Raw genomic sequence first — 14,123 nt, 5'->3', positions numbered from 1 at the left:
CTGGAATCGAACCGAGGTCTCGGCACTGTGAGGCAGCAGTGCTATCACAGTATTTTGTATCCTCAGCAATTTTAAAATATTTCTCAAATAGGCAACTTTTTAACCTCCAAATCAGTTTCTGCACAAGTAGGCAGATGTAAAGATTATAGCCATGTTACAGAACTTCAATTATCCTGATAAAGACTTAGCTAGTAACAGGTTAAAGGGAGGGGAATTTCTGTAACATGGCTCACTGTATGTTTCAAATCCAATGAGGAAAGATGCATGCAGAATCTAGTCCTGGGAATAACGTGGGGCAAATGGAGCAGGTTTCAGTGGAAGTCTTTTGAACATGACATAAGAGCATAAGAAATAGGCACAGGAGTAGGCCATCTGGCCCTTCGAGCCTGCCCCCCCATTCAATAAGATCATGGCTGATCTGTCGTGGCTCAGTTCCACATTCCCGCCCTCTCCCCATAACCCTTAATCCCCTCTCTTATCAAAAACCCATCAACCCGCGTCTTAAAAATATTTAGCGAGGTAGCCTCCACCACTTCAACGGGCAGAGAATTCCAGAGATTCACCACCCTTTGAGTGAAGAAATTCTTCCTCAACTCCGTTCTAAACCGTCCCCCCTTTATCTTGAGGCTGTGCCCCCTAGTCCTACTGTCCTTTCTGAGCGGGAAGAGTCTCTCCACCTCTATCCTATCCATCCCATTCATCATCTTATACATCTCAATGAGATCTCCCCTCATTCTTCTAAACTCTAACGAGTACAAGCCTAGTTTATTCAGCCTCTTCTCACAGCTCAACCCCCTCAACTCCGGCATCAGCCTAGTAAACCTCCTCTGCACTCCCTCCAAGGCCAAAATATCCTTGCGTAAGTACGGCGCCCAAAACTGCACACAGTACTCCAGCTGCGGCTTCACCAATGCCCTATATAGCCGCAGCAAGACCTCCCTACTTTTATATTCAATCCCCCTCGCTATGAAGGCCAGCATCCCATTCGCCTTCCTGACCACCTGCTGCGCCTGCAAGCTGGGTTTTTGCAACTCATGCACAAGGACCCCGAGGTCCCTCTGCACCGTCGCCTGCTGCAGTTTTTCTCCACGTAAGTGATAATCCTTCCTACCATTATTCCTACCAAAGTGGACTACCTTGCACATGCCAACATTAAATTCCATTTGCCAGTTCCTGGCCCATTCGCCCAGCCTATCTAGATCCTTCTGCAGACTCTCCACACCCTCCGCGCAATTTGCCGTTCCACCAATCTTGGTGTTGTCAGCAAATTTCGACACCATACACTCGGTTCCCTCCTCCAGATCATCTATATAAATGATAAATAGCTGAGGCCCCAGCACCGACCCCTGGGGCACTCCACTAGTCACCAACCGCCAATCCGAATAGCACCCATTGACCCCCACTCTCTGCCTCCTATTTGACAACCAGTCCTCTATCCACGCTAACACCCTACCCCCAACTCCATGTCCCCTGACCTTCTGCAACAACCTCTTGTGAGGTACCTTGTCAAATGCCTTCTGAAAATCAAGAAAGACCACATCCACCGGCTCTCCTCTATCCACCGCCCTAGACACATCCTCATAGAACTCCAGTAAATTTGTCAGACACGACTTCCCCTTAACGAAACCGTGCTGCGTCTGCTCTATCAAGCAATTCCCCTCAAGATGCCTTGCTATTTCCTCCTTGATGACGGATTCTAACATTTTACCTACAACAGAAGTTAAACTAACCGGCCTATAATTCCCCGCCTTTTGCCTGGCACCCTTCTTAAACAACGGCGTAACATTAACCTCTTTCCAATCTTCCGGCACTTCCCCGGAATCCAGCGACGTCTGGAAAATAACCACCAAGGCATCCACTATCACCTCCGCCATTTCTTTCAGAACCCTCGGATGCATTCCATCCGGTCCTGGGGACTTGTCCACAATCAGCACCTCCAGTCTGTCGAACACCGCCTCTCTAGTAACAGTAATGTCACTGAGACCCTCCAGTCCTACCACCTTTCCATCTCTAACAGCCGGCAAATTATTCACATCCTCCTCCGTGAAGACCGAAACAAAAAAGTTACTCAAGACCTCAGCCACTTCCCCATCCCCTACCACTAAGTCCCCCTTCTCATCCTCTAAGGGTCCAATGTTCACCCTAGCCAGCCTCTTCCTTTTTATATACTTATAAAAACTCTTGCTATCCTTTTTTATATTAAGCGCTAGCCCAGCTTCATAGTTTCTCCTACCCTTCTTTATCAATTTCTTTGTCAATCTTTGTTGACATTTAAACCTCTCCCAATCCTCTTCTTGCCCACTACTCTTAGCTACTCTAAACGCCTCCGCTTTTAATTTAACACTTTCTTTCACCTCCTTCATTATCCACAGACAGAGATCACAATAGTGTTGAGTTTAGAATGGTGTGGAAAAGGACAAAGTTTATACAAGTATAAAAATACTTAAGTGGACGAGCACTAGCTTCACTAAGTTGGAAAGTGGATCTGGCCTAGGTGTACTGCAATAAAAAAATTGGTGAGCAAAACACAAACTGAATAATAGGAAGCCTTCCCAAGGTGATAGATACAGAATGGGGGGCAGAAGCTATGCAAAACCAGAGCTCCCTAGGTGACTAAAAATATAAAAGATTAAAATGAGACAGAAAAATGCTCAATTGCTCAAAAAAAGGAGGCACGCTATCTTAGCTTTCCATCTTGTAGGCATCAGGATAGCTCACACTAAATTACAAAACTCTAACAGGAGACAACAAAAGATACTTGACAATGCAGCATATGATTGATTCATTAGCAAAGTTAAAGTCGCAGGACAAATATAAGGACCAAGCAATAGAAAGCAGAGAACAAAGGTGGACATTTGTTTTTCTAGACTGCTGAAATCCCAGGGTTGGGACCACTGTTTTGGTGTGACCTGGACTAGGGTGTTCGGGTATATTTTCAAAGCTTGTTATTAACATGACACTTGAAGGATCAGAACAGTCTTCAGGGGGACATTAAAACAGGTCAAGCAATTGAGCAGACTGATGACACATAGTGATTAGCCCTGCAACTCCTCAACACCAGGGACCTTGTTTCAATTCCGGCCTCAAACGACTGTGGAGTTTCCACATTCACCCAGTGTCTGTGTGAGCTTCCTCCCACAATCTAAACATGTATGGGTTTAGGTTGATTGGCCATGCTAAACTGCCCCTTCGTGTCATGGGGATTAGCAGGGTAAACATGTGGGTTACAGGAACAGGACCAAGGTAGGATTGTCGTTGGTGTAGACTTCATGGGCCAAATGGCTTCCTTCTGCACTGTAGCGATTTTATGATTCTATGAAAGTGTGAAGAGCCATGTTTTGATCAGGAAATTAAAGGCAAAATTAAATGAAATAATTTTAAAGGGGTGCAGGAGAGAAAGAGAGAGATGGAGGGTTGTATGTCCACAAATCTTTGAATCTTTAATTTTAGAAGGCAATTTAAAAAAGCAAAAGTATAAGTAACAAAGCAAAAGCATAAGTATAAGTAACAAAGCAAATAACACAACAGGCTCTAGGCACCACACTTTGGAAAGGAAGTAAAGCTCTTCAAGAGGATGCGGAAGAGATTTATGGGAATGATACCAGGGATAAAAGTTATCTGGACAGACTGAAGTTGTATTCCTGAGAGTAGAGACAGTTACCTTTGGATTTACTAGAGGTTTTCAAAATAAGAAATTGTTTCAGCAAGTGTAAATAAGCTGTTTCCAGTGGTAGAAGATGCAGTTTTAAGACAACTGACCAAAAAAACTCAAAGCAAAATGAAGAATCAATTGTTACGAAAGGCAATACACAGCTATGATGAAAGAGTGGATTAATCAATCTACCAAGGAACAAACTCAGGCATGAGTAATTAGTTTTCTTCTGAGCATCATTCTATGATTCTACAATGTTTTGCAAAGTTAACAATGGAGTGGTGCAACTTTTGGGCATTTAAGATTAACCACGCATCAACCCCTTGCCTAAAGTTGCTGTTCCCATCTGTATACAAACAACCTCATTAGCCTCACTGTTATTTTGCCAAGAGATTCTGAATAACTTGAGGAAGTAATGTCGGTCAACATTAAATCTCTTCACCGTGCAAAGCACTATATGAACACTTACATTCATCAAGCTGACAAAGGGATTCTTGGTTAAACACCTCCAACAATGCTATTCGTTCACAGTGAATTTGGTCAACTATAACAATGAACTTTAGCATCAGGCTATTTTTCAATTTTGTTTTTCATTTCCCGATCAACCACCTTCTGGCTCAAAGCTGGGTGCTAAAGATTAATCAAGCTAATTCAAAGTTGTAGTTAGGAATCAAAACAGTAACCTAAAGGAACTTATCTTCCTGGAGACCAACTGTGGGAACTCAACAACTTACAAAATCTATAGTGCAGAAGGAGGCCATTTGGCCCATTGAGCCTACACCAACAACAATCCTACTCAGGTCTTAGTCTCGTAATCCCCTAACAATAAAGGGGGGATTTATCATAGCCAAACTAACCCACACATCTTTGGACTTCTATAACTTTAGCAGAGAAAAGAGAAACAATGCACAGGAAATTGCCTGCAGGAATCACCGTGTCCTAACATTCATGATATGGTACTTTGGAACAAAGATTAAGCACTTCAAAAACTCAAGTACTCTTAATAGAGATCAACGGATATTCTAATATACTCATGAGCAGACTAAATCAATGTATCAAATAACCAATTTACAATTTCAATTAGACATACAAACTATACATACCTTGCAACTTTCCTGAAGCCCCTTGTACTCTCTTCCAACTTAGAACCAAGCCACATTTCTGCAAATTGGAGAGGATTGCAATACATTTTAAAATAAATTTGAAACTACCCACTACAGAAATTATGTTTAACCAATTTACTAGAGTGCAACCTAAAGTTGCAACCTGTGCTGTGGATTGAGAGGAACTTGTAGACATACTGTACAGGATTTCCAAAAGCATTTGATAAAGTGCCACATCAAAAGGTTATTGCAAAAAATTATAAAGTTCATGGTGTAGGGTGTAATGGATTGAAAATTAGCTGGCTGGTAGAAAACAGAGTATGTATAAATGGGTCTTTGCCTAACTGGCAGTGTGATGTGTGGAATTCCGCAGGGGTCTACGCTGGGGTCTCAACTTTTTAACAGTTAACATCAATGACTTAGATAAGGGGAGCAAAGGCATGTTAGCTAAATTTGCAGCTGGCATCAAAGATAGGTAGCAAGTATTTGGTGAAGTCAAGAGTTTGCAGATGGATATAAACAGATTGAGTGAGCAAAAATCTGGCAGATCGAGCATAAAGTGGAAAAATGTGAAGTTGTTCACTTTGGAGGATAAAAAAATTATAATTTAAAATGGAAAACAGCTGCAAAATTCTAAGGTGCAAAAGAATCTAAGTGCTCTTGTACATGAATCACAAACAATATGCACGTAATCAAGAAAGTTAATGGATGCTATATTTTAATATGAGGGGAATTTAACAGAGGTAAGATGTTATGCCTCGGTCATCCAGGGCGTTGGTGAGACCACATCTCAAATACAGAGAGCTGTCTTCGACTCCTTAGTTAAGAAGGATGTAAATTACTTGGAGGCATTAGTTTACCAGACTGAAACCTGGGTTGTCTTCTGAGGAAAGGTTGGAAAGACTGGGCTTGATTCACTGGAGTTTAGAAGGGTGAGGGGCGACTCAACTGAAGTATACAGGATCCTGAATGGTTCTGACAAGGTATATATGGAAATGATGTTCCCTCTTTAGGTGAGTCGAGAACTAGGAGATACTGCTTTAAAATTAGGTGTCACCTTCATAGGACATAGATGAAGAGAGTTATTTTCTCCAGAAGGTTGTACAGCTTTGGAATCCTGCCTCAGAAGACAGTGGAAGTGGGATCACTGAATATTTTTTAAGGCAGAGATAGACTGGTTCTTGTCTTGCAAGGAAATCAATGGTATTAGTGGGGTAGAGAGGAATGTGGAACTTAACACAAATAAATGAGCCATGATCTTACTGAATGACAGAGCATGATTGAGGGGCCAAATGGCTTACTTTTGCTATTTCAAATGTTCATATGTGCAAAATGTACCACTGAAAAGTATATCTGCATACATGAAAATATCACAAGATCTGTGATAAGCTAAATGTTGATCATATATATTAAACATTTATATTCATAATTTTGCTACGTCAAAACATGAAACGTTACCTGCCAACAATCAACGACCTATGTAATTCATCGCAGTAAGTTTCAGGAAGTTTTTTTCCTAAAAATAGGCACTGTAATTTTTAGTTTCGCAATCTGAGTCTGAGGGGCATATATGCCAGTTTAGCACCTGTAACTGCTTGATCCATACTTGAAAGTATGGGTGGCGAGTGAGTGGAATTGACTGCCATCGGTGGTGGTAAAGGCAAACTCGCTGGGGTCCTTTAAGAGACTTCTGGATGAGTACACGGGATTTAATGGGATTGAGAGTTATAGATAGTTGTATGGCCTGGTAGGTATGGATGTGATCGGCGCAACTTGTGGGCCGAAGGGCCTGTTTGTGCTGTAGTGTTCTATGAAAGTGAGTGAGAGATTGGGATGATCGGGTTGGGGTATGGGGAGTGAGGAAAAAAAAGGATTAGACGCCATTGTCAGGCCACTATGGTTAAATAGCTCACCAAGTGAAAATGTCTGGGCTCATTCATGAAGATTGACTTCCTGGGCTAATTAACTGTCAAATGTCAACATAAGCCACCAACTCTGAGCAAAAACTATCGAACTATGCTCTATATATTACAGGAAGTGTAAAATACAAACTTACTGCAAGTAACTGCCTGATTAACATATCAGAAGCTTTTTCAGATATGTTGCCAACGAAAACCGTTGTAGTAGGACCACTGTTTTCATCATTATCACGGCTCCTCTGACTAGAATGGTCCTTCCTTGGTCCAATATGCTTTCCAACCATAGGTACAGAGGTTGGAACCAATACCTGCATGAAACACTGGAATATTTGAATCTTTTATTCAAGAAATAAAAAATTTGAAGAAACTTTGTCCTAAGTGGTCATGTTGATTAGCAAGCACTTTAAAAAATAAAAGATGCCCATTGTATCAACTTACTGATATCACAAAGTCCAAGTGAGAGTTTGTTCCTGTATATATGTCATTTAAATATACTCAATTTGCTCAGGTTTAAATTTAGAGACTCTAGTAAACCATGTAGAGCATTGCGATTAACGAAAATTAGAAAATGTGGATTTAAAGTGGAAAAGACTAATATTCTGCTGCAACAAATTCACATCCCAATGCAGTTAAGTTTTGACACAAAAATCACAGATCCACAAATTTAACGGTTTCAATTTAAAATATTATGGAATATTGCCATGGAGTGGTTACTCTTACTTGGCTGCGATCTGTCAATCACAAAGTTTTTTCCCCCTAGAATGAGAGCCAATGCTCCCTACTTCACCAACCCCAGTGTCAATGCTGTTGCTTCTCCTCATGGCTTCAGGGACAAGCATGAGAATCAGCAAACAAAAAGAATCAGCAAATAACAAGGAATAAAGTGTTAAGTAAAAAAAACATAAAAGGAGAAAGCTACACAGGAAGACAGAGCAGTAAAGGCAAAAAGGAAAAGAGAAAGTGAATAGAAAGAAATAAAAGTGAAATGCTCAAACAGGTTCAGGAAGAGAAACAGAAGCTAAAGGAATGACGAGCAACACAAACAAAAGTAAAAGAATGGGGATAGATATTCACGTAACAATGGATGCGAAAGAAGAAAGCAGGGAGGGCAAGAAAGAAATAGTAGAGGGAGGATCAATTCAGACCAAGAACAGTCAAAGGAGAGGAACACATCAGCAAAAGAGCAGAGATGTTCAGCACAAAAATAGTGAAGGAGATAAACTAACAGTGAAGTTCAATATTTACATGATTCGAACGCACTACAAAATGCAGTTTATTAGTGCTAATAAAGTTTTGCTTCAAAGATGGCGAAATAAGCTTTAAGTTAACCAAGCTCAGTATAAATTAGCATTGAATACAAAATTCAAGTACGGGCAAATACCAAAGCTGGGTTTGTTGGATTAGTAATAAAACTGTTGAACAAAATAAAAACAGCAGATCTTCTAAACACGAGATGGCAGTAAGTGGATTCATCACTGTCAGAATCTGAAGATAGTGAGGCTATTAAACAAGTTTGTATCTTTCAGTATTTTGAAAATTTAAGTTAAAAACAATTTTAGTGAGGTAATGCCAAGACTAAATACAACAGCTGGTTCAAGTTACGTATATGCAATATATAGCTCACTGTTTGAAAAAAATGGCAGTTGCAAATGTTGAAAAAAGTTGCTGAGAAACGTGAAAGTTTTTGTGACAAATTTATGAAGTTTCTAGACTCTCATTAAGATTTATAAAATATTGAATGCCTTGGATAAGAAAAGTTCTGCATACTATAAATCAGACAACAGTAAGTCTAGCGTAAAAAATTATAGTGACAAAAAGTACTGGTAAATTTAAGATAGGAGTTGCACAGAGGGTCAAGAATATCTAGAATAATCTGCCAAGTATTTTAGAGACAGACTGACACTAGGGTGGAGCAGGTCAATTGTTATTGGTAAAGGAGGAGACAGTAGCTGATTTCAGTGAAAGGGATTAATTAAAGATGGTTTAGTTACTACAAGACATACTGTCCATGATTTCCACTTCTGGCATTTTCACCACAGCTACTCAACAATTATTTGCAAAATTCAACAGGATGAAGTCATAGCCCAAATTACATAATATTTTCCATTATTTAAGAAATTATGAATATTTAATAACATACCATTTATTCTACAACAGGTGGACACCTTGTCAAAGGACAAGCATTTTTTAATGTTAAGGACATTCGCTCCCTATTGCCACTGAGCAACTGATGCAATTACTTTCAATTAGCCACACAGTCACAACCTTGTAAATGCAGGAGTTACAATGCAATTTCCTAATATTAAATTCTAACTTTAGGAAACTATAAATTCAATCAAGTGGCAAAATCTGATTTCCTTGCCAAAATTGCTAATTAAAAAACATTCCTGATTCGATGTGACATTAACCACAGTGAAGAAAGGCTGATATGGAGCTCTTCTGATGCGTCATCGGGGAGGCAACAAAGGGTTGCAATTTGATTCTGCATGTCCAGAAGCTCCATCCATCTCTTCCCATCGACCAATATCAACTATAAACTTGCTGACTCCCACTGCTACTTTGGCTAATTTTCTTCCCTCTGCACACTCAGAATTACATGGTTGAGATGTTAAGAGTGGTAATGTCACTGGACTGAAAATCCAGAGGTGTGGTTAATGCGGTGGGGATGTCTTCAAACCCCACTACAGCAGCTACTGGAATTTGGGTTTTATTAATAAACCTAGACTATAAAGCTGTAACGGTGACCTTGACAACAACCATCAACTGCTGTAAATAATAGGATCTCTGGACTTGCAAGTAAATTTAAAAGAAGTGTTAGTGATTTTTAGGCAGCGAGAGTTGTCTATTATTTCTACGAGATACATCTGCAAGCTTCATGGCTTGGGGCTCAGCTCCTCGTCTGCAACTGGATCCTAGACTTCCTAACACAGACCACAATCTACCACGATCATTCTCAACACTGGTGCTCCGCAAGGCTGTTTCCTTTGCTGCTTATACACCTTTGACTGCATGGCCAACTTCCCCTCCAACTCAATTTTCAAGTTTGCTGATGACACCACCATTGTGGGTCGGATCTCAAAACATGAGACACAGTACAAGAAAGAGAGGTGAGCTGGTGCAATGACATTAATTTCTCCCTCAACGTCAACCAAAAAAGGAGATCGTCATTGACTTCAAGAAGCGCACTGGAGGGCATGCCCCTGTCTATATCAATGGGAATGAAGTAGAAATAATTGAAAAGCTTCAGGTTTTTAGTATCCAGATCACCAGCAGTAACCTGTCCTGGTCCTTCCAGGCAGACACTATAGTCAAGGAAGCCTACCAATGCTTCTACTTTCTCAGGAGACTAAGGAAACATGGCATGTCTGGTACGTCACCAACTTTTACAGAATCACCATGGAAAGCATTCTTTGTGGTTGCATCAGACTGGTATGGCTCCTGCTTTATCCAAGACCGCAAGGAATTACAAAGGGTCGTGAATGAAGCCCAGTCCAGCCTCACATCGACTGACAGTCTCCACTTCCTGCTGTCTCAGAAAAGCAGCCAGCATAAGGACCACACACTCTGGATATACTCTCTTCCAGCTTCTTCTGTCAGGAAAAAGATACAAAAGCCTGAGATCATATACCCACCGACTCAAAAACAGTTTCTTCCCTGCTACCATCAGACTTCCGAATAGACCTACCTCGTATTAAGTTGATCATTCTCTACTATGACCTGTAATACTACGTTCTACACTCTGTTCTTTCCTTTTTCACGTATGGTATGCTTTGTCTGTATTGTGTGCAAAAAATGTTCCACTGTACTAATACATGTGATAATAATAAATCAAATTGTAAAAATCCATCCTTTGGAGAAGGAAATCTGCACCCTTATCTGGTCTGGCCTACATGACTCCAGTGTGGTTGAGTCTTCCCTCTGCAACAGCCTAACAAGCCACTCAAGAGCAATTAGGAACGAGCAACAAATGCTGGCAACACCTACATCACATTAAAAAAAAATTTCTCCATTTCTTGCCACCTGTTCTACTGTCCCATTCAGATGCTTGCAATGTATTTTTCCCTTTTCTTCAACTGAGGAATTCCCATCCAACCCACGTAAAGACCAGGTGAGGAGGAACCAAATGGCTTTCCTCTTTTCCCTCTGCTCAACTGTTCTTTATGTTTAAACAAAGTTATACTTACCAATTCAGTGACTTAACTGCTATACACTGATCGGACAGGTTTTCTTCAGTTTAACAAAAGAGGTGCAGCTTATATTTGACCTGATCTGGGCAAAATAATGAAATATACTGACTTCTGCTCATTGACACTCCAAGTCCACCCACACAGATACAAATTACAGAGGATGGGAATACAGATTGTCAAGAGTCTACATAAAGACAAAAGGAAATACACCAAATGAAAACAAAGTCCTGGAAAAATGCAGCAGGTTTGGCAGCATCTGTGGAAAGAGAAACAAAGTAAATCTAATGTGATTTTTTAGGAACCCTTCAAAACGTTAACCATTGTTTTCCTCTCTCCATAGATGCTGCCCGAGATGAGTTTTTCCAGCACTTTGTTTTTATTGTAAAATATACAGGTCAGCTTGGTGATCGGCTGGTTTTAGGCTGAATTCAATGGTCATTATGCCTCTGACAAGATGTACACATTTGACTTGGAGGTACAACTGTTTACTTAAAAATGCAAATGGAGATAAAGCCAACTATTAGTGGACACGGTCACAGTTTGACAGGTGGGTGGAGAGGAGGCGAGCCCCATTTAGCTTCTCAGCTTAGTCCTGTTTAAACTACCCAAGGGACCTGGGCTGGCCACATGATCTCTCTACAACTGCTGGTAATTTTATGTTGCAATTCTAACTGGTCTGGAGTTTTCTTAAAAATCAAGGTCTTTTTGTCCAAACAATTAATCTCTGAATGGTCGGTCTTCAACTGTCAGTGGTTCCAGAGTTCTTGTTAATAGGGCAGAAAGGAAGGTCATTAACAAAACCCCTGTCAGGGTCAGAGCAGAGAAGTGGCATTCTGATGGGTTTCACAGGCCTGCTGTCTCTTCTCCACAGGTTTGAATGTGAAATATATAACCATGTAAATAAATATTGGCCATCTTACTGCTGGTGAAAGTCCATAAAGTATGGATTTCAAAAAGAAAACTGAATAATCTTCTGCTTTTCTTACACAACTCCAATACCAGTAGTATTTTACTCATCTGTCTTTTAAATCTCTAATTTTATGTTTCTAATTTTATGGTTTAAAAATCAATATTTGATTTAAATATTTCACCAACACTGGTTAACAGGGCTCTCAATCACGCCCATTTACATTTCTTGCACTTCTGGTCTCAAACCTTCTCTCCCTCGACAAACTCCCAGAAAAGTAGCATTCTCCTACTCCTCATTAGTGTTTCATTCAACAGATTTCACTTGAACATCGGAGGCTAAGGGGTGACCTGATAGAAGTTTGCAAAATTATGAGGGGCATGGATAGTTGGGTGTCTTTTGCCCAGTTTAGAAATGTCAGTTACTTGGTTTAAGGTAGGGGGGGAAAGCTTAAAGATGATGTATGGAGTCAGTTTTTTTTAAACTGGGAGGATAGTAAGTGTAAGGAACGCAGCGCCATAGGAGGTGTTAGAAGAAGTTACCTAGTACATTTAAGAGGCATCTTGACAGATATACATGGACAGGCAGGAAATAGAAAGATACAGACTGCATAGAGACAAAAGGTCTTTAGTTTTGGAAGCGCTGTGTGTTGGCGCAGGCATGATGGGCTGAAGGGCCTGTTCCTGTGCTGTAATGCTCTTTGTTATCTTGTCACTTCTGCCATTTCCAAAACGCCAAACAAAACAGATTTTCCTCTTTCAGCATTCTAAAGGGACTGCATTTTCCACAACACCCTGCCCACTCAGTCACAGGGGGGTTATGCCTAACAAATGATACGAAAACGTGATCAAGTGTGTGGATGAGGGGCATTTATATGGATTTAAGAAAAGTCTCTGATAAGTTCCCATATGGGAAACTGATTGAGGAGGTTAAAAACTCATGAAATTCAGGGAAGCTTGGCGAGATGGATCAGAAATTGGCTTAGTAATGGAACAGAAAGGACTGTGTTAGAAGGCTGTTCGAGTGACTGGCCAGTGAGCAGTGGTGTACCACAAGGATCAGGACTGGGACCCTTATTGTTTGTTATGTACATAAATGGCAGGTGAAAACATGGTGGAAATGTTAAGCAAGTTTGCAGACATCAAGGTTGGTAAGGTGGTTAATAGCAAAGATCATGGTCATAGGTTGCAGGAAGATATAGATGGGTTGGTCAGATGGGCAGCGTAGTGGCGGATGGTATTTTATCCTGCTAAGTGCGAGATGATGCATTTTGGAACAAAAAACAAGATGAGGGTGTATTTAATGAATGGCATAACCTTGGGAAGCTCAAAGTTGGATCTTAGAGTACGCATTCACTGAAGTTGGCAGAGCACATGAATAGGATAGGTAAGGAGGCAAATGGGACGCTAGCTTTTATCAGTCATGGCATAGATATAGGCGCAATGCGGTAATGTTGGAGTTGTACACAGCATTGGTTCACCACAGCTGCAGTACTGTGTGCAGTTCTGGTCATCTCACTATAGGAAGGATATGATACTACAGAGGGGGTTCATCAAGATGTCACCTGGGATGGAGCATTTGAGCTACTAGGAGAGACTAGTTGGCTTGGATTGTTTCCTTTAGAACAGAGAAGGCAGGTGGGAGGTGTATGAGATTATGAAGGGTATGGACAGGGTGAGTAGAGAGCAGCTGTTCCCCTCAGTTGAGGGTTCAATCATAAAGGGGCATAGCTTTAGGGTAAGGGGCAGGAGATTCAGAGGGGCTTTGAGAAAACAAATTCACTCGAGTGGCAGGAATCTGGAATGGACTGCTAGCAATGTAGTAGAGTCCTGAAACCTTACAACTTTTGAAGAGTATTTGAATGAGCACTTCTAAACATAATATGGAAGGATATGGAATAAGTGCCAGAAAATGGGATTAGCGCACCTGTAGTGGTAGTTGTCAGTACAGACTTGATGGGCTGAGGGCCATTTCTGCACTGTACAACTTCTCAATCACCCCAAATATTCCTTCCTATGGCACCTTTATATGTAAGCAACACCTTTCTTTTGCCTTCTCCCTTCACATTTTCTAGGACCCCAAATTCCACTACATGTAAAGTGATTTACGTGTATTTCTTTCAATTTAGTATACTGTATTTTCGGCTCAATGTTGTTTTCTCCGCAGTGCAGAGAGCAAGAGAAAGACTGCTTCCTGGACCTCCATACAGTCAGCATGTGACTGTCAGGCTTCTGACTGCCTGTCATTTTAATTCTCTGTCCCACTTTCATTCTGACTTGTCGCTATCACTATTCTGTGCAGGCTCAAAGAACAGCACAATATCTTCAAATTAGGCACTTTTCAGACTGTAACCTG

The 14,123-nt window shown here is 40.8% G+C and overlaps 1 protein-coding gene across 3 annotated transcripts in view; it reads right to left on the bottom strand.

Annotated features, from left to right (window-relative positions):
• LOC145352689 (RNA-binding protein 25-like) overlaps positions 1-14,123 on the bottom strand; it is a 102,424-nt gene that overhangs the window by 70,229 nt on the left and 18,072 nt on the right. For 2 of the 3 annotated variants that reach the window (XM_080202905.1, XM_080202907.1), the window contains 2 exons: positions 6,812-6,994; positions 4,756-4,813 (listed from right to left, as the gene is read on the bottom strand). In XM_080202905.1, the coding sequence (XP_080059031.1) occupies positions 4,756-4,813; positions 6,812-6,994 (241 nt within the window). The remainder of the gene's footprint in view (positions 1-4,755; positions 4,814-6,811; positions 6,995-14,123) is intronic. The other variant, XM_080202906.1, reaches the window with a different exon arrangement.

The sequence above is a fragment of the Carcharhinus amblyrhynchos genome, chromosome 14 (genome assembly GCF_965287045.1).
Source record: "Carcharhinus amblyrhynchos chromosome 14, sCarAmb.v2.hapA, whole genome shotgun sequence".
Lineage (NCBI taxonomy): Eukaryota > Metazoa > Chordata > Chondrichthyes > Carcharhiniformes > Carcharhinidae > Carcharhinus > Carcharhinus amblyrhynchos.
Note: the sequence above shows the minus strand (reverse complement) of the source record. Positions and strands in the feature narration are given on the sequence as shown.